This window comes from Balaenoptera borealis (assembly GCF_965194805.1).
Source record: "Balaenoptera borealis genome assembly, chromosome: 10".
In the NCBI taxonomy this organism is placed as follows: domain Eukaryota; kingdom Metazoa; phylum Chordata; class Mammalia; order Artiodactyla; family Balaenopteridae; genus Balaenoptera; species Balaenoptera borealis.
In genome coordinates this window covers 62,380,752-62,405,388 of record NC_138874.1, presented here as the reverse complement: position 1 = coordinate 62,405,388, position 24,637 = coordinate 62,380,752, and the positions used below count along the sequence as shown (strand labels likewise).

At 51.3% G+C, this 24,637-nt stretch overlaps 1 protein-coding gene across 7 annotated transcripts in view; it reads left to right on the top strand.

Moving 5' to 3' along the window:
• The window catches only part of DLG5 (discs large MAGUK scaffold protein 5), a gene marked incomplete at its 5' end in the record, with an annotated part of 211,409 nt that overhangs the window by 105,676 nt on the left and 81,096 nt on the right, over window positions 1-24,637 (top strand). For 3 of the 7 annotated variants that reach the window (XM_082408734.1, XM_082408732.1, XM_082408737.1), the window contains 9 exons: window positions 67-213; window positions 1,621-1,804; window positions 2,390-2,538; window positions 3,418-3,588; window positions 4,505-4,701; window positions 10,644-10,787; window positions 11,049-11,176; window positions 12,467-12,576; window positions 13,287-13,396. In XM_082408734.1, the coding sequence (XP_082264860.1) occupies window positions 67-213; window positions 1,621-1,804; window positions 2,390-2,538; window positions 3,418-3,588; window positions 4,505-4,701; window positions 10,644-10,787; window positions 11,049-11,176; window positions 12,467-12,576; window positions 13,287-13,396 (1,340 nt within the window). Of the gene's footprint in view, window positions 1-66; window positions 214-1,620; window positions 1,805-2,389; window positions 2,539-3,417; window positions 3,589-4,504; window positions 4,702-10,643; window positions 10,788-11,048; window positions 11,177-12,466; window positions 12,577-13,286; window positions 13,397-14,884; window positions 16,629-24,637 lie in introns of those variants that run through there. The other 4 variants (XM_082408735.1, XM_082408731.1, XM_082408736.1 and 1 more) reach the window with 2 other exon arrangements.

Below are 24,637 nucleotides of genomic sequence, written 5' to 3'. Positions count from 1 at the left end.
AACAGAGAGGGGGTGGCTCTGGCCGGCTGCATGCCACTCCTTACTCTTCCTATCCTCTGTCCCCAGCTCCCACCTGGACCCTGTCAGTCCCCACTCCACTCTCCAGGGCAGCGGTGCCACCACCCCGGAGCATCCCTCTGTCATTGACCCACTGATGGAGCAGGACGAGGGCCCTGGCACCCCCCCGGCCAAGCAGAGCGCCCCCAGCTCCAGGTCAGCAAATGCGTGCCATGAGCCTTCCATCCGTGCACCTTGGCTGAGTGGGGTGGGTCCGGGGCGGTCATTGTTGGGGCCCAAGCACATCCTCTGAGGGACGTGGGTCCCAGCGCCGCCCTGCGCTGCAGACGGCACACCGGCTTGTCAGGATTTGGGGTGGGGAGCACGCCAGTCCTTTTTTCCTTCTTCCGTCCTGCCCTCTCTCCCTTTTTTTCTCTAGTTTTCTCACTGACTCATTCTTAGCTCTGCCTTTTTTCTTTCTCTCCTCCTTTTCTCACTCACTTGTTTTCTGGTTCTGTCCTTAGACAGAACCCCACAGTCATCCCCCAGCCAGGCCCCGGGCTCTGGCCGTCAACAGCAGTGTTGCCCCCAGGGAGCTCTAGGTTTGAGGGTGGCAGACCAGTGTCCAGGCATGTGCAGCACAGCCGAAGTGCTGGGAGGGGCACCAGGGGCCACGATGGAACAGTCATGAGGAGCATGGCAGGGCAGTGACAGCTAAGTCACAGTGTTCAGGATGAGCAGGGGTTAGCCGTGCAACGGGCGGGCGTGAAGAGATGTCTGGAGGAGGGACCGGCATTAGTGTGGGCAGGAGCAGGCAGGGCTCTTGGCAGAAGCTGGCGGGGAGGTGGGGAGAGGGTCACATAGGCTGGGTCGTGAGGCACTCACTCTGCAGTCTTGGACAGAGCCCTTTCTCGGGTACGACTTTAATGGACTGTTCACAGAAGTTTGAGGCTGGAAGCTGGGACATCTTCAGGGCTTTCCTGCTTGTGACCGTTCACTGTGCCCATTATGGCTACACTTACCTGCAGCAAAATTTTCGTCACTGGCTGGCTCCCCCGCTGAGGTCCTGCTCATTGGGTTCCGTTGCTGTCCCGTCTCCTTCACTCAGTTTGTTTGCCAGCCTTTCAGTGTCCCTGTGCTGTGAGTTCCTTGATGGCAGGGGGCGGGCCCTGCTTCTTGGTTTAGTGCCACCTGAGCCATAGAAACTACTCAGTAAACATTTGCTGGATGAGTTGTGCCCTGGATGGTGAGCCTGGCTCTGCATTTCTTAGGAGAATAGAGTTAGGAAAACAAGTGCAGTCCAGGTGGGCAAGACATAGCCCATGGTGTGTGATGGACAGCTGGGCTGGAAAGCAGGGACGTGGATTTCCACTCTGTTCCCAAGTGGCTTTGTGACCCAGGGTCACGTGTTCACCTCTACCAAACCTCAGCATCCTGCCTGTAAACCGGGTCACTAGAACTAGAGGCTGGGTTGGCCCGCCTCCCGGCTCCTGTGGTTCTGAGAGCTCATGAGACCGTGGCGGGGCAGCAGAAAACGGTTAGGGTGTCACCACTGTTTCATCTTTCTCATGTCTTCCTCCCTCCCTGTGCACAATTGAAGAGCTTCATTTTCCTTCCCATAAGGATGGTGGGAGATGCCACCAAGAAGACCCCAGAACCACGAGTTGTCTTCATCAAGAAGTCCCAGCTGGAGCTTGGCGTGCACTTATGTGGTGGGAACCTGCATGGGGTGTTCGTGGCCGAGGTGGAGGACGACAGTCCTGCCAAGGGCCCCGACGGCCTCGTGCCCGGGGACCTCGTCCTTGAGGTGAGCTCTGAGCCCTCTGAGCAGCAGCTGGGCTGCTCTCCGCCCGCCCGTCGGGCTTCCTGCCGTCTCAGTTGGCACAGGAGGTGGAGGAGCGCAGCCTCTGCTGGCGACCGCTATGGGTGGGTGTTGAATGCCGCCCAGACCCCCTCTGGGTAGATCATGGGGAAGCGGGCAGGGCCCTGGCTTGGGCACTGGTGTCTGAAGGGGAGATGCTCTGCCGTTGTCAGTGGCAGGCCTCAGGACTGGTCTGATGGCGAGGGCCATCTCCCACTCACTGGGTCTCCTGTTGGATGGGGGAGGTGGGTCGTAGGTACTGAAAGATACAAGGAGCATAAGCAAGGTGAAGTGCTGTGTTTCCAGTAGGCCTTACTTGCTGGGGGACTAGAACAGGGTTTCTCCTGGGAGCAGCTGTCGAGGGTAGAGCAGACACTCAACAGAGGACTCAGCCTTACCTGCGGAGGTGGGGCAGATGGATGCCCAGTGAAGGGGATGCTGAGTCTCACCCTAACCCTACACCCGGCCTCTCACGGGTGCCCAAGATGCCCAGCTTCTGCCCTCTGACCCCAGTTCTCCGTCTCTGGGTAGTACGGTGGTCTGGACGTGCGCAACAAGACGGTGGAGGAGGTCTACGTGGAGATGCTGAAGCCCAAGGACAGCGTCCGCCTGAAGGTGCAGTACCGCCCTGAGGAGTTCACCAAGGTCAAGGGCCTGCCTGGCGACAGCTTCTATATCAGGTACCAGTGGCCAGGGTTGCCAGGGACTTGGGGCTAGGGGAGGGGCTTTCGGTGGAGGCTGTTCCCTGTGAATGTCCCCATGTTTCTTGCCCCCAAAAGGGTGGGCCCCAAATTGGAAGCTCACGACAAGATGCTTGTGACTTAGAAAAACCCTCGAAAGCTCCCAGGGCCAGATGGGGCTCCCTCTTTAGGGTTTAGGGCCTGGTGGGGAAGTTTGAGACCACAGAGCCTCATTTTCCTGTGGGCTACGCTCCTCTCCGGGTCTCCTCTGACCCAGGTCTGCAGATCCCTCTGCAGTGTGTGTGGATGTCAAGGCATCCACGGTACCCCGAAGTACTATATGCAGTGTGTGTCTGAGGCAGGCATCGGGCGTTTTCCGGGAGGTGCTCAGCTTTCTTCATGTCCCCTAAGATCTGAGGCCACACGAGAATGGAAAGCACTGATCGACCGTGTACCGTGAGGTGGGGGGTCCCTGTCTCTAGGGAACCTCTCCTCAGTTGAGGATGGCATGTTTCCCTTCTGGGAAGTTTCTAGTCTGTAGGAACCATCAGCCTTGACTCGGGGGAGGGATGCAAATGGGAAAGGCCCATCTGAAACGGAGATAATGGCCTTGGTCCTTGGCAAAAAGTCTTTTATGTGATGGGCATGAGGCAGCCCTTGTCTCCAGGGAGCCCGGTCTCAGGGGAGGAAAGGGAAGTCTCTGTCCTGTCATGTAGAGCCCGGGCTCCCCTCTTTGAGAACCACTGCTAGGCTGGGGAGAGGCTGGTCCTGATCAGCCTCTGGGGTCTGGGGAAAGTTCAGAGCAGGAGAGCGGCTCTAGGAGAATGGCTGCAAAGGGCAGCCAGCGGCCTGACCTGTCCTCTCCATTGCCCGGTCCAGGGCCCTCTATGAGCGGCTGGCAGAGGTGGAGCATGAGCTGAGCTTTAAGAAAGATGACATCCTCTACGTGGATGACACCTTGCCCCAGGGCTCATTTGGGTCCTGGATGGCCTGGCAGCTGGACGAGAATGCCCAGAAGATCCAGCGTGGGCAGATCCCCAGCAAATACGTGTGAGTGTTCTCGAGTCTGGGCCTGGGGCTGGGGCGGGCGGCACCTGTGGGGATGCCCCATGGGATGTGGGCTGGGGCTCGTGGGGGTTTATTCTGATGCTCATATCAGCTTCTGGTCTGTACATTTTGCCACAATTGCTTGTCCGAAAAGCAATTTTGGTCCTAGTGTAGGTCAGTGCTGTACTTAAGTCAGTGCTATACAGAAGCACAGGGGCAACTTAGGAGACAGCACTTTTTTGTTTTTAACAGATTTGTTGAGACATAATTCACATAACATACAATTTACCCAAAGTGTACAGTTCACCGGCTTTTAGTATTTTCACAGATGTGCAACCATCACCGTAGTCAATTTGAGAACATTTTCGTCACCTCAGAAAGAAGCCCCATACCCTTTAGCTACACCCCCCCTTGTCTTTCTGTCTGCCCTGCCCCCTCCCGTCAACCCTGAGCGACCACTGATCTTTCTCTCTCTATAGACTTCCCTGTCTGGACTTTCGCGTGAATGGAGTCATATAGCACGTGGTCTTTTGTGACTGGCTTCTTATACTTGGCATGATTTTTTTCAGGGTTCTTCTGTGTTATAGGGTATATCTGTGCTTTGTTATTCTTGGTGGCAGGAAGCATAACTTGTAGTGGTCACGAGTGAAGGCTGTCTTAGCAGCTCCTTCTGACCCTCGTCTGACTATGGGAGGTGGCCCTGTATGCTGAGAGCTTGCCCAGCACTGGTGTGTGTGTATCACCCTCACAGCAGTGGCACCATGGCGTCCTCAGTAGCGTGGGTGGTGAAGCGGCCAGGAAACCTGTAGAGAATGTGGGAGGAGCCTGGAGTCCCAGCTCTGGCTCTCCTCGCGGCTGGGCATGCGGGGAGGTGATGCTCCCTGGGCCCTTCGCAGCACTGCTGTACTCTTGTCCACAGGATGGACCAAGAATTCTCGCGGAGGCTCAGCATGTCTGAAGTCAAAGATGACAACAACACCGCAAAGACGCTCTCGGCAGCTGCACGCAGATCCTTCTTCCGAAGGAAACATAAGCATAAACGCAGCGGGTCCAAAGATGGGAAAGACCTCCTTGCCTTGGACACCTTTTCCAACGACTCCATTCCACTCTTTGAAGGCAAGTGGCTGGGCTGGCTTTCTCCAGCAGGCTCGCAGGATGAGGTGTGCTGTTGACCACAGAAGCCTCACCACAGTGACTTAAACGACATAGAAGTTTGCTTTGCTTTCGCACATAACTGATCTAGGGATGTGTGTCTGGGTTGGGATGGTGGTGCTACTGTCTTCAGAGTCTACCACCTGTAGGGTGTGGCTTCCATCCTCAAGGTCTCCCCGTGGTCATTGCAGCTTCTGCCATCACGTCCACGTTCAGGCGGCAGGGAGGAGGAAGGGGCACGGCAAAAGTGTGCCTCTTTAAACAGCTTACCTGGAAGCTCCACCCTTGGTCTCCCACTTATTCCTCATTGGCCACTCAGTCTGTGAGGGAGGCTGAGAAGGCAGGATTTTCACTGGTGACCTGCTGGCTTCAGTAATGCAGGTTCTGTTAGTAAGGAATAAAGGAAAGATGGGTATTGGGTGGGCAAAAAGCAGTCTCTGCCCAATGCATTGCTTCTAGTTTGTTTTTGGGTTATTCCTGGCTGCTTGGTGGTGACCAAGGGCCACTGTGCAGATCTTTGGCCATTTTTGGCCTTACTCCTGTGTGTGTCCATTCTTTTTTTTTAAATTTTTTTTGGTTGTGTTGGGTCTTCATTGCTGCGCGCGGGCTTCTCATTGCAGTGGCTTCTCTTGTTGCAGAGCTCAGGCTCTAGGTGTGCGGGCTTCAGTAGCTGTGGCGTGTGGGCTCAGTAGTTGTGGCTTACGGGCTCTAGAGCACAGGCTCAGTAGTTGTGGCACACGGGCTTAGTTGCTCCACGGCATGTGGGATCTTCCCGGTCCAGGGACCCAACCCACGTCCCCTGCATTGGCAGGCGGATACTTAACCACTGCGCCACGAAGGAAGTCCCCTCCTGTGTCCATTCTTCCAAGATCCTCCCAGGGCCAGGCGCCGACCCAGTCCTGGAGTTGCGTATTAGGCAGCATCAGACATCCTTTGGCAGAGTGCCCCGTGGAAGGGTGCATTTGTCCTGTGAAGCAGGAGCCTCCTGTGAAGGCTGCTCCGAGGACCCCCGTGTGTGTCCACTGTCCTAGAAGGTGTGCCCTCCCTGGTAGCAGGGTGTGGAGGTGGCAGTGGGCATCAGAAGGTGGGACAGCTGGTTTCCTCCTCCTCCTCTCCTTCCTTATTTATTGTTTCAGTTAGGGCCTTAATCACAGTGAGTTGAGTGAGTCCCACCTTTGTTCATGGCCCACAGGTAACTGTCAGTGAGGACAGGGGTTGGCAAGCCATAGCCAATGGGCCAAGTCTGGCTGTTTTTATATGACCTTCGAGCTAAGAATGGGTTTTTACATTTTTAAATGTAAAACAGACTATTCACCTTTTGGCAATAATAGTTGCTTGATTCTCCCTTCCCTTTTCTTCTGTAGACACCACCTCTGGTGTATTTGGTGTATGTCTAGTGGATGTCTTTGGAAAACAGCCATATGTCTAGTCTTCCTTTCAGTTCTTCAGTGGGTTTTTTTTTTTCTTTCTTTCATTATGTACTTTGAAGTGGTCTTTAAATTGTTATTTCTAAATTGTTATATCTTATTGTTGAATTGACTCTTTTATCATTATGTCCTTCTTTATGTCTAGAAATGTTTCTGGCCTTAAAGTCTATTTTGTTTAAGTATTATTATCACACCAGTTTTCTTTTGGTTAAATGTTTGCATAGTTTGTCTTTTTCCATCCTTTTATACTTTTCTATAGCTTTATATTTACGTGGCTCTGTGGGCAGCATGTAGGGTTTTTTCAACCCACTGTGATACTTCATCTTTTTTCATTTTTTTGAGATATAATATATGTATAGAAAAGTGCACATACATCTACAGAAAAGTGTACATCCTGAGGCGTTTTCACAATTTGAACACACCTGTGACAATCTTTATCATTTAATCAGAGTATTTAATTACTGATTAAATCATGACTGATACATTTACCATCTTGCAGTTTGTTTTCTGTTCTCCTGCCTGTTTTATGTTCCCTTCACTTCACTTTTCTTCCTTTTGGATTAATCAAGCATTTTTATTATTCTGTCCCCCCATCTGTTAGTTTTTAATTAATCATCTTGTTTTACTCTTTGGTGGTGAGGGGTGGATTACAGCAACCCTCATGATATATGTCTCTGACTTACTGCTAACATGAATCATTACTTTGATCACTTCTCTAATAATTCTAAAACATTGGAGCACTGTGACTTCTTTACCTCCCTCCCACCTTTTGCATTATCATTTTCATTTTACATTTATTTTAAATCCAACAGTGTTACTGATTTGCACATCAGTTATTCACTTATATTTATCCTTTCCATTATTCTTCATTCCTTCCTGCAATTCTCTTTCCTTCTGATCTTTTTTTCAGTTGAACGCTCCCTTCAGCATTTCTTTTTTTCCATCTTAATTGAGATATAACTGGCATATAATATTGTGTGAGTTTAAGGTGTACAGGATGATAATTTGATAGGTGTATGTGTTGCAAACGGTTTACCACAATAAGGTTAGTTAACACATCCTTTACTTCTTATAATTACCATTTCCTTGATGTTATGGTGACCTTCAGCATTTCTTGTAATGCAGGTTTCTTGTAATTTAAATTCTCTATTTTTTTTGGGTCTATTTTCCCATCATTTTGGAGATTTTTCACTGGATATAGAATTTTAGATTGGTAGATATTTTACTTATGCATTTTAAAGATATAATTCATTGTCTTCTGGCTTTCATTGTGTACTCCTTTCCTGGGGCTGCTATAAAAAATGTCACAAGCTTTGTGGTCAGCACAGCATACATTTATTCTCTCACAGTTCTGGAAGCCAGAAGTCCAAAATCAGTACCATTGGGCCAAGATCAAGGTGCTGGCAGGTCCACACTCCCTTGGAGGCTCTAGGGGGGAATCTGTTAGGTCCATTGGTCTATAGTGTTGTTCAAGTGCTGTTTCCTTATTGATCTTCTGTCTGGTTGTACTATCCGTAACTGAAAGTGGGGTATTGAAGTCCCCTACTAATACTGTGTTGGTGTCTGTTTCTCCCTTCAGTTTCATCAGTGTTCACGTCACTTATTTGGGAATTCTAATGTTGGGTGCATATATGTTTATGATTGTTTTATCTGTCTGGAGAAGTGACCCTTTTATCATGCTATAATGTCCTTCTTTGTCTCTTGTGGCAGTTTTTGTCTTAAAATCTATTTTGTCTGATACAACTGTGGTCACCCCTGCTCTCTTTAGGTGCCCGTTTGCATGAATTATTTTTTTTCCTATCCTTTCACTTTTAGCCTATGAGTGACCTTAGAGCTAAGGTGAGTCTCTTGTAGACAGCATATAGTTGGATCTTTTTTTATTTATGCATTCAGCCAATCTACGTCATTTAATTGGGGCATTTAATCCATTTACATTTAAAGTAATTACTGATATGGAAGGACTTACTATTGCCATTTTATTAGCTGTTTTCTGTATGTCTTGTTGCTTTTTTGTCTATCTTTTCCTCCTTTGCTGCCTTCTTTTGTATTTCATTGATTTTCTTTTTTTTTTTTTATAGTGACATGTTTTGATTCCCTTCTCATTTCCCTTTGTGTATATTTTATAGATATTTTCTTTTTGGTTACCATTGCAGTTACATAAAACATCTTAAGGTTATAACAGTTCATTTTGAACTGATGGTAGCTTAATTTCAATCCTATATAAAAATTCTACATCTCTGGGATCCACCCCCCCCCCCCGCCCGCCCCCTTTACGTTATGAATGATACCAATTACATCCTTTTTATATTATGTGAACATTAGCGTAGATTTATTATTACCTTTATGCTTTTGGTTTTAATATCTATACCAGTTTTAAAAGCAGTTTACATAACTACATTCGGTTACTTCCAGATTGTCTATTTGTCTGTATATTTACCCTTCCCAGGGAGTTTTTTATTTTCTCTGGACCTCTGACTCTTGTTGGATTCAGTGCTTGCGAGATGCTCTGTAGCCCCCCTATGATTCTGTAACTATGAGGACTTCCGACAAAGCGGATTATTCGGGGAGGAAAAGGAATCTTCTAAATGGGTGCCCCTCAGTGTGGAATGTTAATAATCATTAGGGGAGAAGATGATTCCGTTCAAGTTAAGTTGAAGACATAGTGACTTAGTGTCCATACGCAGGGAGATGGATGAATAGGCGCAGAGCATCCATCCCGTAGGATGTTCAGAAGGAGTTAGGGAGATCAACGTGGATCGCCAGGGATGCGGTTCAGAAACATAAGACTGAGTAGAAGAGGGAGTTGCGGAATATCGCATGTATCATGTATTTTTGCATGTATCATGATACAGAAGTGTGTCTTGTCATTTTTGTTGAGCACATGGACATACATAACATATTTTCTAGGTATTTTGAGCCTGTAAAAGTCAACATGTAAGAATGACATCTGGAAGGATGTACTTTTATATCCTCATAACCAACTCTGACGGTGGTTGTGAGGAAACCGTTGGGGACCAGGACTGGAGAAGAGGTGTTGGAGAGGATGCCTGGCTTGATCTGTAATGTTCAAAGTTTTAAAAGAGGGGGTGTTTTTACGTCTTCCTGGAGGAAGTTCTTTGCCCTGGGACTCCACAGAGCCTTCAGTCAGAAGTGTGCGGGGGTCTTGGGCAGTGAATGTGACCACCAAACCCTCCCCCTGCCTTAATAACAGATCACCTGGTCACCAGGTTGAGAAATGCTGTATAGAAAGCCATATAGATGAACCTGGATAATCATCAGACCGAAAAAACGCACGCGGTTCTGCCTGTGAGCTCGGCGTTTGTGGAGCTGAGGCTGCACCAAGCACCGCCCTGTGTGTTCACCTGTAACGCTCTGCCTTCTGGTCCCTCTTTCTTCATCTCCTAGTCACGGGCCTTCCAGGCCGGACCTCTCATTGACCCTTCCTCACAAGCCCACCTCAGGCGACCCTCACCTCAGCTCTGCCTCTCCTCGTCGCCACTCCCACCCCCCGAGGGTGAGGCTTCTTGTCCTGGTGCCTGGAGCTGGCAGGCAACTCTTGTATGGTGGTCTTGTTTCTTACCTGTTGCCGTCTGTGAGCCTGGTTAGAGCATGAGCTCTGCAGTGGCAGGGACTGTGCTTTCTACTCTTTTAAAAAGTGTTTCCGAGATGCCAGCACAGTGATTGGTACAAGGGAGGTGCCAAGAAGATACTTGCATGCTGGTTTTTAGGCGGTCACTTCCTACAAGGATTTTTTATTCATTTGGTGGAAGGGGAGATTTTTACTACATGTATCAACTAGGATATTGGTTTGACTGCTGTAACTGAGACCAGACAACAATGGCTGAAGCATGATAAGAAGCTTATTCCCCTGCCACATAAAAGTCTGAGCTGGTGGGGGGATCCCTGGGAGGCAGCTCTGTTCTGGGGATCATAAGGGAGCCAGGTCCCTTCTGTCCTGTGGCTCTGTCATTTCCTGAGGGTTGTTCTCATCTGCAGGATCAGAGCTGGCTCACTGCACCCGGTCCTGTCCTTTTCAGCTCATGGGAAGGGGGAGAGTTTGCTCACCCCATGGGGCAGGTCTGGGTCACATGACCACACCCACCTCAGGGGAGGTTGCCTCTCTAGAGAGCAGAGAATATATACTAGGGGTGAGGGGAGCACGCACTGGACACGTACGGAAGAACTTGAGCAGGATGAAGTGCTGCAGTGTCTTGGGTGTCCGTGGAGCAAGGACACTGTGCTGGACTCCAGGAGCGGCCGTGCCCTGGTGTGCCCGGGGTATGGGACTCTCAGTGCTACAACTGGGCAAGTCCCAGACGAACCAGGGTGAGCTGGGTACCTGGCTCTGGACGTGTGGAGTGAAGGAGCTGGGCCTCCCTGGGGTCAGCAAGGTCAGGGGAGCAGTGGGTCCCCAGCCCCTCCCCTTCCTCCCTCTGCTCCAGGTGGGTGTCCATGACACTGCTCCCCTCTCTCCCTCAGATTCGGTGAGCCTTGCCTATCAGCGGGTCCAGAAGGTGGACTGCACCTCCCTGAGGCCCGTCTTGATCCTGGGGCCTTTACTGGATGTGGTGAAGGAAATGCTCGTGAACGAGGTGCCCGGCAAGTTCTGCAGATGCCCCCTTGGTAAGGGATGCCCTCGGGCCTGCTGGGCTGTGTCTGTCCCTGTGTTTGGGTTCAGCCCCCTGTGCCCGGGGATGGATCCCATGATGTTTCAGAGTCCTCTGGACTTGGCTCAGATCAGTGTGCAGCCTCTGGTTCTTTGTCCGGGAGCGAGGACAGCAGGGCTGGGTTCCTAAAGTCTCTTCTGTGCGGCGTTCTTCCTGGCACGTGCAGTGACGGCTCATGGTGCCAGGGCATCCTGATTCCTGTGTCTGTGCTTTGCAGAGGTGATGAAGGCCTCCCAGCAGGCCATCGAGCGGGGCGTCAAAGACTGCCTGTTTGTAGACTATAAGCGGAGGAGTGGCCACTTTGATGTGACCACAGTGGCTTCCATAAAGGAGATCACAGAAAAGGTACCTGTTGCTTCAGACCAAGGGATGGGGGCGCCTCTCTGAGTCCGGGGTTTGGACCCCAGTGTGTGTGTGTCCGGGCTCTGTACCTTTGCACATCTGCCCTGCATGTCTCTCGGGCCTTCGTGAGCTCGCCTGTGTCCCGTTAGTCTGAGTTAACCTACTGGGGGCTGGCCCCCGTTGCTTCTTGTGCTTCCGCTTTCGTGAGTAGGAAGCTAGTCCTGGGCAAAAGTCGCCCTGTGCGTGTGTCACCTCTCCCTCTCTGAGGGGCTCTGACGAGAGCTTTGAACTCTAGGAAAGGCCCCTCACGGGGGTTTCTACAACAGGGTCCCAGAATGCATCTGCTGAGCTTGTGTGCTGAGCTGATGTGCCTTATTCTAGGGACAGGGGCACGGCTTCCATCAGGGCCACGACCCTGAAAGGATAAGAGCCGTTGCCATGTGCCTTTAGGTTTGTGAACATGCTGGGGTCTGTTTGCCAGATAGTATGAGGGGAAGTGGGGCAATCTTTTGGAAAAGCATCCCTCACAAGTCTGAGGATGTGGGTGCTTTTTGGGCCCCATCCTTCCTGGGTGGTCAGTTTACCTCGCCAGGCTTTGGATCCCTCCTGTTACGTGAGGGAGTTGACTTCTTACAGCTGTCAGTGCAGACTGCCCAGTTGAAGTGGACGAGCTCCAGTCAGGGGTGCCCCGTGCCAAAGGGTGGACCCCCTCAGTGGAGCTTTCAGGGGTCAGGGAGAACCACAGGCAGGGTGCCCGTGGCCTGCCTTTGGCTCATACTCTGCCTGGAGGCTCAGGGGATCCATGGGATGCGTTTCAATCACAGCCACGCAAAGACCCACACTCTCCCCTCCCCTGCTTCAGCCCCCCGCCGAGTCTCTACATCTTCTTTTGCCCAGACTGGCAGAAGTAGGGTTTCTGAGGCCAGGTGGGGTAGCGCTTTAGGAAGTTCCTATATCTGGGTAAACGCAGGAAAGGGAGTTTGGAGTGTGGGGTTGTCCAGACCCTGCTTGGCCCTGGTTCCCAGCCTGGACCATCATCACAGCTGACGGCTTGTGGGGAGAGATTTTCCCAGATGAGGTTTCCCCTCCGTGTATCATGTGCAGTCTTAACGAAAGACTGGTTTTGCTGCCTTGTTCGTTGGTAGAACCTTGTATGTTCACTTACAGGGCAAGGCAGGGCAGTGTCAGGGGAGGGGTGGGGCCCATCGGTGGCAGAGACAGACTGGAGTGTCCAGTGCCCCCGAGGCCCCGGCCCCGCACCTGCCCAGGTGTTCACTCTCTCCCTCCCCGCAGAACCGGCACTGTCTCCTGGACGTCGCCCCCCACGCCATTGAGCGGCTGCACCACATGCACATCTACCCCATCGTCATCTTCATCCACTACAAGAGCGCCAAACACATCAAGTAGGTGACAGGCTCCTCGGGGGCTTGGCTTGGGGCCTTGCTGGGGATGCGCTGCTGGCTCAAAGCCGTGGGGCGGGGGGCCCCTTGGCCTTGAAATAGGCACCCCATGTAGGAGCGGCCTCCCGCCTCGAGCCCCCAGCTCACACTGAGCCAGGCATGTGGACCCAGCACAGCCCTCCCTCCACACCCCTCTCCGCGCTGTTTGGATGCTGCCACCGCTCCCTGAGTATGTCCAGCTTTGTCTGCATAGCTCCCCTCCTGACTCCCAGGCCCTTTCCCCTTCTCCTGCCTCTCAGCTGGGCACCCACAACAACACAGGAGCTGGGTGGCCTGGCCTGGGTCCAGCTCTGCCAGGAGCTGGCTTGTGACGTGGATGGGCCTGTGCTCCCGCCGAGCTTGAGTTTCTGCGCTGGTTGGGCTAACGGCTTGCCAAGGCCCTCCTCCACTTTGCCTTTCTGTGCTTCCAGGCTTCTGGTACCTGCCCTCGGGGGCCAGCTGAGGTGTCTGGTCTCCGTGTGCACACACTGGGGTTCCCACCTTCCCCCTCTCTGCCCGGAGCTCCCCGTGGAGCCTGCAGGCTGTGCTTTACCAGGGGAGCACATGGGGGCCCTGTGGTGGTGGAGACCCCTGTTAACTCTGGACAAAGAAGCAAAGAGGAGGGCCTGGGGGGAGGTGAGAAGCTCAGCCTGGTTCCCTGGATGTCCCAACAGGGAGCAGAGAGACCCCATCTACCTGAAGGACAAGGTGACTCAGAGGCATTCCAAAGAGCAGTTTGAGACGGCTCAGAAGATTGAACAGGAGTACAGCAGGTACTTCACAGGTAGGTGTGCGTCAGGCCTGGAGAGGAGGAGCAGGCAGTGGGGACGGATGCAGGCTTCCCAAGGACATCCTTCTTAGAAGTGGTTACGGCCCGCACTTCCGGGGTGCCTGGTGGATGCCGTCACAGTGAGCACTTCCATCACAGATGATCTGATGGCAGGCACAGGGCAGCGTCAGGAAGTTGCAGGTCCGAAGGTAAAGTTCACTAGTTCTGGCCTTGGGTCACAGTCTGGCCTTGTGTGGCAGCTGCCCAGGCGCCATGTAGCACAGCTCCAGCGTTCCCTGGGCGGGTAGCACGGCGGTGGTGGCTGTGGCCATCTGTCCCCAGCACCTTCCAGGGCAGGCCAGTTTTGCAGTGAAGTCTGAAGATAAGCTGCACCTTTACTATCTCTGGTCTTTGAAACAAAGCAAACCAGAAGAAGCAGGGTTCCAGTTTACCAACTGCCATTTTACTTTGTGACTTTCAACTTCTTCCATAAAATCAGTCATTTGTAGGGGGCATAATAACACTGTGGCCACAGAGAGGTGGAGACAGTGATTGTAATGAACTTGTAGAGAGTGCTGTGATCTAGTTTGGCGCTTCTCATGCAACATTTGGCCTCAAAACCCAGCCTTGGTGCTTCTGTCTATGTATGTGTTATGTGTGTTTGTGTTTTAATTTCCAGTCCATTACAGACCAGTATTTCAGTCAGATACATTGACAATTACTAGAGAAAAGAACATTAAAAACTCCAAAACTTAACAAGATACAAGCCTTGACTTTCTGTTAGAGTCAACAGATGTAAAATTACTCTGTCACATTTCCGTAGCAGTTTCTAAACCCTCGCTGTCCATTTCTGTGGCAAGCATCCAGCGCTCGGCGCTGTTCCGTGGAGCACGCCGAGAGCCCTGGTCTAGTGTCTGCCGGGCTGTGGTGCTGAAAGCCTGCAGAGCAGGCCTGAGCCAGAGCTGGAGACATTCCATCATCTTTGCTGGAAATCTTCTCTGGGCCATGGGATGCCCAGCTTCCGAGACCCAACCTTGTCACCTGTAGAATCCTGCTGCCGATTGGACCATCACAACACAGCCCAGACTGCCTTCCAGCGTGCTGGGACTCCCCATTGCATGACTAGGCAAAGCAGCCCAGAGCATCATTGCAGTGGGGCCTGGCGATTCATGTGTGTGGTCAGATCCTGTCACCCCTGTTACAGGGACCAGGGCAGCCTGGCAAAATGGGACACCAGCCTTCATTTGAGCGTAAAATGTTAACATCCTATGGAACAGTTGCCGAGAGGGATAGGTAAAAAGCCGAAGTGATTTGCACTCAACTCTTTACTTTTTCTTTTCCAATTTCTCACTGATGGAAGAGAGTGAGGCGGGAGTGGGGCAGGAGGGCCAAGTAGCTCAAAACAGGCGGAGCGCCAGGAAGAGTAAAAGATGTGTTTATTTGCCTTCACCCTGGGGTCTTCCTCTGAGCCAATGACGTGTGTGTTTGGGGGCTCTCTTGCAGGGGTCGTCCAGGGAGGAGCCCTGTCGAGCATTTGCGCTCAGATCTTGGCAATGGTCAATCAAGAGCAAAATAAAGTCCTGTGGATCCCAGCCAGCCCTCTCTAGAACTCGGTGCTGGGGACAGCTGCAGCTTGGCCGCCGGCGTGACTGCCTGGCTCAGCTCCTTTTAGCGACTAAAGATAGACGTCTCTGTATATAAACGTGAAGGGGAAGGATCCATGAAGCAGGACTCCAGAAGCACCTCCTTTGTAGACAGAGGGCCGCAGACTCTATTCCTCTCACTCGTGCGCTGTAAGACAGAAGACTCTGTAGAGGGGCTCGACACCAACCTTTCTCGTAGCCAGCTCGTCAGAGATGCTGCAAAGAGAACCTTTCAGATCACAAGTTTACAAGCCTTTTCTAAGTATTCGGTTGTTTATGTTTACTTGAACGGCTCCATGTTGTCGCTGCCCAGCCCCTGCCCTTTCCTCACTGTCGCTTTGGTGTTGGTTTTGTGCCTGTTTTCAGCGGGACGACTCTGGAACCTCGCTGGGGGCCGCTTTGCTTTGGGAGGTTCTTGTCAGTGGGACCAGAGCTTTGACAAACTTCATGCTCCTTGGTGGCACCTCTCCTGGAAGGACCTGCGACTGCGGATGCTTCGACCATCGGCGGGCGCGGAACCAGTGCCTTTGTGGGGCAGACTCTCCAGCGGCAGTGTATTCCCCTCCTGCACAGAGGAGGGCGACTTGGGCCGTCTCGCGGACGCGTCCCTCAGACTTTGTCTCCTGCCCTCTGCGTCCTCTTCTCGTCCACCTGCGTTCATTATTCCAGCGTTCTCTCTGGTCCTCGGAGCTTCATGGGTTCACTGTGACACAGCCAGTTCCAGGCAGGGTGTTAGGCTGGGGCTGATGCATGCCACTGGGTCCTCTTTAGGTTCTGTGAATAGTGACAGCCTTTACCAGTGCAGATTTTGCAGGGTAATTCCTAAGCGCTCTAGAGTGGGGCAGGCACATCAGCTCTACTTGATATAAAAACATTCGTGTTTCAGACTTTGAGCAGAGAACTCTTACGGAAGCTTAAGGATTAGTGCAGTCACTGTCAAAACTCAAAAAAAGAGAAACTGGGATCTATCTAGTCTTGGCTCCAGCGCTTACAGCATGAGCAGTGCTCCACGAGGGTGGCTTTGTTTGGGGTTTGTGTGTTTTTTTTGTTTTTTTTGTTTTTTTTTTTTAACGCTTCTGACGCTGGATGTTTCTGGCTGAAGGTTTGATCTGGTTCCTCCTTAAACTGTGCGTCCTCTTAATAATAGGTACTGTACGGGGCTCCGGGTAAGTGTCACTGGGGTAGGACCTCTATTTTAATACTGTTCCTAACATTTCATTTTACTAGCAAGAAATCTCTGATTTCATTTTATTCTTTGTAATTCTAGACACTAGATTATAGTTTAGCCATAGTGACATTTTTTTAAAAAGGGATATATTTTCTTGCACAGTTGTTCGAAAAGAGACACGTTTCAGTCCTCAGTGCTGCCCTTCGTTTCACAGGTACACGCGTTCTGGCTCAGACAACTAGGACACCCTGCAGGCTGTCGAGGGGTCTCACTGGCGCCCTGCGGGGCTGCTGCTCTGGGCGGCGGGGGTGGGACGGTGATGGTACAGTGTGCACAGGTACTGTTCGGACAGACTGGGATTTTCTGTACTAAAACCTTCCTTTGTATCGAAAGTTAAACAGACTTTAGTACAATAAATAAAGGTCAATTTCTGTAACTTGTTGTGGTGAAGAGACCTGCATTCATTTAGTTTCCACCTTTCCCTGCTTCCTGCCCTCTCTTTGTTCCTAAATTTGAGGCAGTCTTCCTCCCCTGCGGCAGGTGGCTGGAATTGGCCGCCGCGTGAGGTTCTCGCCAGCTCTCATGATGGTCAGGAGCCCCTCTTACCTGTGGCCTCAGCCCCTCTGACTCCCTCCTTCCCTCCCACGTGTCCCTCTGTCCAGCAGAGCTGTGGGTGGTGCTTGCAGCCAGGCAGCTGATTCGTGCAAAATTCAGATCCTGCCGTGGGGGCTCCCGTTGAGATCTGCAGGTTTGGGCTGGGCCGAGAAAAGCAAAGGGGGTTTGAAGGACACCAGTATCCCCTCATGTTCTCAGTCGAGTCCCTGTCTGCCAGGGGGTGAGGCCCAGACCGGGCCCCCGGGGTGAAGAAGGCCGAGCCTGGCCCAGGGGCTGTAGTGCGAGACCACCCGCGGCTCTCCTGGGTAGCCACTTTGGGCGTGAAAGTCTGTTCCAGGGTGGCAAGAAGGCTGGGAGAAGTGGCCAGGAGGCCGGGGCTGCCTCACTAGCGCCCCGAGGCCCAGGTCAGAGCAGAGTCCTCCTCCTCTGCTCTGTTTGCTTGGAGGGGCTGGAGGGCAGACTCTCGTGGAAAAGCCTCACACTGCGCCAGAGGCTGGGCCAGCAGGGGCACACTCGGCGCCAGTGCCTCCCTGCTCATGGCCCACGGGTGCAGCTCCACTGTGGACCCTGCAGTCTCACCTGCAGGTCCCGCTGGCCTCGCCTGCAGCCACAGGAGTCGCCGAGCTGCGTCGGACTGTGGCCGTGGAGAGGAGGGGAGGGCCCGTGCAGCTGGCCGGGTCCCAAGCCCGCCGCTCCTCGGCCTGCGTGAGGCCAGCCTCAGGGTCACACACATCTTCTTGACAGACTCAGCACCGACCTTGGGGGAGGGGGTGCGCCGCGGCCTGGATCCTGTGACCCAGCCAACAAATGGCTTGTTTTAGGAAATGGTTTCTTGTAAAAGAGGTCCATGACGATGCCAAAGCCATCCATAGCAGCTCACACTTGTTGCATTATGAGTGATTTTTATTTTCTTCTTTAGACTTTTCTGTACTTTCCAAGTTTTCTACAGGAAACTTGGTTTTCTTTTACAATTGCAGGCTAAAACCTCTACGCCTCTTTAAACGGAGGGCAGTTAGGTCGCTGAGCTCATAGACTGCTTGTTTCTGGATGCGCTGAGGCCTTACAGGGCAGCCCCTGGGACACCGCTGAGTGGCACTGGGTTGGGGCGGGGGGTGTGCAGTTGTGTTTGTCTCTAAACCATGCACAGCCCAGGCAGGGGCTAGAGGTGCGCAGCCTTTGCCCCCCGTTGGTGTCTGTCTCACGCAGGCTCAGATCCTTCTGGAAAGGCAGAGCTGACTTTCAACTCCAGCCTTGAGGCCTTGGACAGATCTCGCCTGGGCCTCCAAAGACAGTGCAGACGAGATGACCTCTGAGGCCCCCTCCCATGCTGACATCTGAGTTATGGGGGCGGGGGGGGAGTGGGACTTCCCTCCTGGCCTTGCAGAACCTGAGCAAAACCCCAGCTCTGGGAGCCTTGGCACACGTGACTTTCTGAGACTGGAGGAGTCCTTGACGCCTAATGCGCAGGAGCAGAAACTGAAGGGGTCTGGACCAGGAGCCAAGCACTGGCCCAAAGTCCTGGGCCTCTCTGGCCGGAACAAGGCTCTGAGGCTGACCAAAGTGGCTGAACAACTGGAGTTTGGGTCTGGGAAGCTGAGCTGCCGCCCCTCTCGGGGTTGACAGGGCAGAGGGCCACCCAGGTCACGGATACCAAGGACGGACGGAGAGAAATACGAGGAATTGCCGGGTGTGGTTCAGAGCAAGCATGGTCTCACAGTTGGGAGTGTGGCTGGCATGGGGACGATCACCTTCTTGCAGGGGATGGGGCTCCGAGGCCCGAGCCTGGACAGCCGGGCTTTCTCCCCGGCTCCCTCCTGCTGCTGTTCTCCCTGTGGCTTTCCTGGACCTTATTTCAATCATGCATACTCTTTCTTTCATGTGCTCGTACCTTCCAGAATGTAGTCTCTGGCTTCTTGATGGTTTCCCCTTCAGTTCTCCTTGCTATTATGAGTTTGTATCTTTTTTTTTTCAACTGTGAAATGTGTCATACATACGGAAGAGCATATACAGTATAAATATACGGTCTAAAGAATAATAAAATGGACAGTGCGTCCACTGTTAAGGAACACTACCACTACCGTAGAAGCCCTCTTAACACCCAACAGTAGCTGAATTCTCCACCTTTTACCCCAGAGTGAGCACTGTACTGACTTGTGGTTTAATGATTTCCTTGCTTTTCTATTTTCACCCCCAGTGGAGGTGTTTTGAAACAATGTCATGTGTGGTTTTGAAAACACTGGGCCTCAAGCACACACTGAGCTGTGAGGGCACGGGGCAGCGCTGCCACTGTTCGATGACCTTGGCCAGACAATGTAATGGGCTCTCGGGGGAAGGGCGAGCCTCCGCTTCCCTGGGAACTTTGAAGAGCCCTTTCCCCTTGGGGAAGTCAGTGAGCAGGGACTTGAATGAGTCCTGGGGATCCCGGGGCCGCCACACTCAGGGCGTGTGGCCGTGCTGTGCACAGACCGGCTCCTCGTTGTCTGGCAGAAATATGGTCAGAGGGCGTGGACCGCTGACTGCAGTTTTCAGGCTCACCACAGCCGTCCTCTGGATTTCAGCAGTAAGCCAAAGCTGAGCACGTCTGTGGGAGGAAATGCTGGTTTCTCTTGCTGATCTGGAGAGCAGGAAGGTCACCAGCTCATGTCGATAAAATCCTAGGAGAAATAAGACCCGGGGCCGGCATCACCTTAACATTCTGTTCTTAGCTGAGCCCTATGAAACGAGCAGAGACTTTGGTGCTAACACCTCTGGACATTTCTGTCTTGAGTCCCTGCTCCAGACCAGACTTATTGTCTTCTTGGTCTGGTGCCAGCCCTCATCCTGGTACCTCCTCTACTTTCCTGAGAATTTCCTGGGAGTTTTCTTGATTTCTTTCTTTGACGTTCCTCTCTTTTGATGGATCTCCTGTTTCTTGTGCTGCTTGTGAGGAGAAAGGATTAACCCCTGATCCGAATTCTTTCTTCAGAGGAAGATGACTCCATTTACCTTCTCCTAGGATTGTTTTCTAGAAAAGTTCTGGATTAAGAAAAAGGCAAGGTCTGTATTCACCATGGTCTGCTGATTGGTGCATCTGGGTTGGGAGGCCTGAGGGTCAAAATAAAATAACAAATAACTTGCTGTCGGGTTTCCTCCTCGTCCTCCCTCCTTTTTGGAGCTTCCATTATTTATATGTTGCACACCCTGGACGGAGTCACTCAATTTCTGATCTCCTATCGGCATCGTTTTGTCATTTTGCTCTTCTTTTGAGGGGATTCACTCAGCTTTATCTTTCGAGCCCTTCTGTTGAGTTTTTCATCTTTGCTATCCGGTTTTTAATTTCCAAGAACTCTTTCTGAATGTCATTTTTTTATATCATTCTATGCTTGTTTCTTGGATATAATATCTTCCCACATCTGAAGATAGATTTTTTTTCTTCTCACGTAATTCTAATTCCTCCAAGGTTTAAGGTTTTTTTATTTGCTTGTGGCTTATTTATTTATTTATTTATTTATTCTGTGGTCTGGGGGATACCAGGACTGAGGATACCTTGTCTTGTATATTAGCGCTTTAACCTCAGGTATCAGGTAATCCTTTTGTGTCAGCTAGTGATTAATCATGGGCATTTAATTTAATGGTCCAGAACAAATGGGGAGGTGTGTAGTCTGAGTTTCTCTGTAGAGTGGCCTGGTTGGGCTGCTCACTGGGGAATCTTAATGATGGTCTCCTTAGGTCTGTCTTCAGATTCCCCAAAGGAGTCCTTCCACTCCTGATGGGATGGGTCGGCCTGGCAGCATCTCTGAGCCCACTGGGGGAGAAGGCGGGGACTCTTTGCATTCAGGATTCAGTACGGCAGCATCCAGTCCCTTAGTCCTTTTCTCTTCAGTATGGTACCAGTTCTCTGATCTGTGCCTGGTGTCCCTAGTCCAGGAATCCTCTCTTACATTCTCCACGCAAAAAAACCTCCCGGCTTCTTCAGCGTTGAGGGCAATGCGGTAGCCCTGTAGCTTGGATTGAATCATGCCTGCCCAGATTATCCAGGGTGCTCCCTTACTCTTTTTTATTTTATTTTATTTATTTATTTATTTTTGGCTGTGTTGGGTCTTCGTTGCTGTGCACATGGGCTTTCTCTAGTTGTGGCGAGGGGGGGCTACTCATTGTTGCAGTGCGCGGGCTTCTCATTGCGGTGGCTTCTCTTGTTGCAGAGCACAGGCTCTAGGCGCACGGGCCTCAGTAGTTGTGGCACGTGAGCTCAGTAGTTGTGGGTCTCCAGCTCTAGAGTGCAGGCTCAGTAGTTGTGGCACACAGGCTTAGTTGCTCTGCGGCATGTGGGATCTTCCCGGACCAGGGCTCGAACCCGTGTCCCCTGCATTGCCAGGCGGATTCTTAATCACTGCGCCACCAGGGAAGCCCATCCCTTACTCTTAATGTTGACTGATCAGGGCTTTAATCACGTCTGCAAAATGCTTTCACAGTAACACCCAGCTCAGTGTTTAACTGAATAACAGGACTGTGGCCTAGTCAAACTGACACATCAAAAGAACTGTCACAGTGGGTTTACCAATAACTTACCTAACCAGTTCCCAACAAATGGGCATTCGGATTAAGTTTACTGTTGTTGTGTTTGTATATAGACTCACTTAACTTGATAGACGCTTCTGTGTTGGGTTTATGGCTTATAGATAGGACATGAAGGCTTTGGGCATTTACAGGAAATTGCCTCAGCCCTTTCTTTTTGCCACGTTGCCTTTGGGATAAAAGCAGACTTGTGCTTAGTTTGGAGGTGATCTTAGCTTCTCACAGAGGCTACCTGCTCTGAGGAAGTTAACCATCTAAGAAGCTGCTTTATGCCTACTTACGTCAAAGATGGACAGAGATGCCCTGAGGACCAAGCGGCTGTGGGACTAAGAAGAGGGGCTGGCCGGCCCAGATGCCCACCGGAGGGTTCTGTGGGGCCAGGCTGTCCCTGAGCACATCATGGGGTGTGGCTGGCATCTGCCATGCATCTCAGGACACACAATGATAATGAACAGAATCAAACAAAACCTGCTTTGAGCCCAGCAACGGTGTGTGCTGGTGTTGGTTCTCCATGGAAATAAAAATGATAAATCTAAACTTGCAAGACATTTTGCTAGAAATGACAGTGGCTATTTTTGACTAACAGCTTATCTTTATTAAGATTATCTGCTAATAATTAGAGTGAAGATAGTATATGTTTAATTTGTGCATTTTACAAGTTTACATTTTCCTTGAAGTACAGTAAGTTGTTTTTACACTTTTGTGTTTGAAATATGTTAAATACTTCTGATAACATTTTATAATTTCTAAACAACTCGCTTGTTCCTAAAAACCAGCGTATTTTTTTAAAGTTAGCTTTTGTGACCTCCTGTGTCATCTCTCGTTTCTGTGTGTTGCAGGGTCTAAGACTAAGCGGGTGATTCTCTAGGATGCTGCAGCTTGAGGTCATCTTCATTTATGGGAAGTACAATTGTTTGTTTAAAACCAAAAATCTCAGAGTTGAATCTGAAAGGCGTGTGTCTGTACAAGAAGGTCCTTGTTTCAGGTCACAGCCCAGGTAATTGGCCCTTAAAAATGCAGAAGAACGTGGGATGGAAGCCCATCAGAAGAGCTTCTCTGGGTCCCTCGCAGGCTGCACACTCGTTTCCCCAACAGTCCAAGGTTGAGGGCCCAGGGATTGGGGAACTCAAGACTATTGGCCTCCGAGCCAAAGCAGTGCTTCATCCTTCAGTCCTGTAAGAGCAGGCTTGACCTCCTGTGGGTTATATGGGTTCTGTGATGCTCTTGACGCTGCTGGTATCCCCAAGAGGTCAGGCATTACTGCTTGCCATCCGATGACCCAGTCAGCAAGAGGCGGAGCGACAGCCATCCCGCACAGGACGGGAGCTCAGGATGACGGGCAGTTGAAGTTGCATTGATATGTACATGTGTTTCTGATACATCCTTCGGTATTGTTGTCGGATCTGCAGAGAAGATCATTGCCAGTACTGATCACCTTCCAAGAGCGTGAAGGCCTTTATGGTGTCTGTCCACAAGCAGGACTCTTGACCAAGTCAGCAATCTGATCACTTACAGCTCTGCCCCAAATATCGATTGGGTCAGCCTGCAGCCCTGAGTCATCCTCGTAGTGGCCGCCATCGTGAAGTCACTCCAGTCCCCGGGGAAGTTACTAGCTGGGCAAGTCAAGATGTGGCTGCATCGCCCAGACAACAGCAGCTAACGCAGGTAGGGGGTACCAAGACCACTGTAGGGATGGGACGGTTGCAGCCCCCCACGCAGCAGAGATTCAGCCACTCTTGGCCGCAGAAGAGGAGGTTGAGGCCCATAAGTAGGCACTATCAGCTACCCCACAGGGATTAAACTCTCACCCAAAAGGTTTCCTGATCTCCCTACGGCAACCAACTGGTGAGACAAGAAGCACTGACCATCACGTGCTAGGTTCAAAGCCCTGGAAGGACACCAGGAGCTACAGTCACAGCACCCGGGCTTGTCACTGCCTCTGCTGGCAGGATTGAGCACGTGGGCTCTAATTAGGGGTGAAGACACCCCCAGGAGGCAGTCAGTGCCCTCAGGCCGGTTCAGATAGTTGGATATAACAGCTGAACCAATCTTTGGGGGGAAAAAAAATGCAGGGATGAAAAGAAGCCAGAAGCCCACAGTGGGGGAGTTGCATGTCCCCCTGTCCTGAGCACCCTCCATCCAAGGATTCTTGGATTCTTTGTTGTGGTTTTGCCCCTGCAGGCCTCAGATGACCCTGTAGGACCAGGTGGAGGCCTGTCTTCCCTATGGCATTAAAGAACATGGCGTGAAACACATCAGTGATGGGCTAGGGGATGGGTGGATAAAGGGTTTCAGAATTCCAGTGGGTGGGACTGAAAGTGCCTCCTTGGCTTAGAAGACCTCCCTCTGGAAGGATTTGGTGATCAGAGCTTGGAGTTTTCTGTTTTTTTTTTTTTTTTTTCTCTTTTTGCTTCAAAAGCAGAAAAGACATAAAAATGTATACACTGAGATGTCTAATTCCACTCCTCGTCCCAGAAAGATAACACATTTTTTGTGTTTCTCTCTACTGCTTCTTGATGCAGATACCAGCTAAATCAAACTCTCCCCTTTCTCACCCAGGAGGAATAAGCACAGAGCTCTGTTTCTTAGTTTTCTTTACGTAACCCGAGATGCTAGTGTAGCCTTTTGCCCTATATTGCAGCCACTACTGCGGTGGCAAATGGAGCTATTATAGTTGAGACCAAAAATGCAAAGGACCGCCAGGCAGGCGAATAGCCTAGACGCAGGGAAATACAAGCCCACGTCAGGTGAGCACAGAGATTCAGTCCCATCATGTGGAGCTTGTTTCTCTGACAGGAGGCGCTGCTAAAATTCTACACAGCCCCTCAGACAAGGTCGGAGATTGGGATAGGTGTTCGCTGGGTGGTACAGGGGGCATCCCTGGGGCTCTGTGAGCTGCTATCATTTTCTGGTTTTCTTAGGCAGTTGAGAACAGGGAATGTAGTTTTTAAAAAAAGGAAACAGAAAGGTTTTAAAGATGTTTTATGTCGGGCCAGACTGGAAGCCCTGCTTTGTGCCCACACTGTGGGGTAGGGCGGAAGCCCTGCTTTGTGCCCACACTGTGGGGTAGGGCGCAAGCCCTGCTTTGGGGTTTGTGGGTAGTCATTTCTGTGCGTACCCTGGGGTTACAGGAAGTGGAGATTTTCTGCTGGGATTCGAGAAGTAAGCGTGCCCACCTTGCCTCACGTCCTTGATCCTCACATAACTTCCTGAGCCTGGTGCACTGGCTGAAACCTTGAGGCACGAAGGGAGGAGCTTGGAGAGAGGGACACCAAG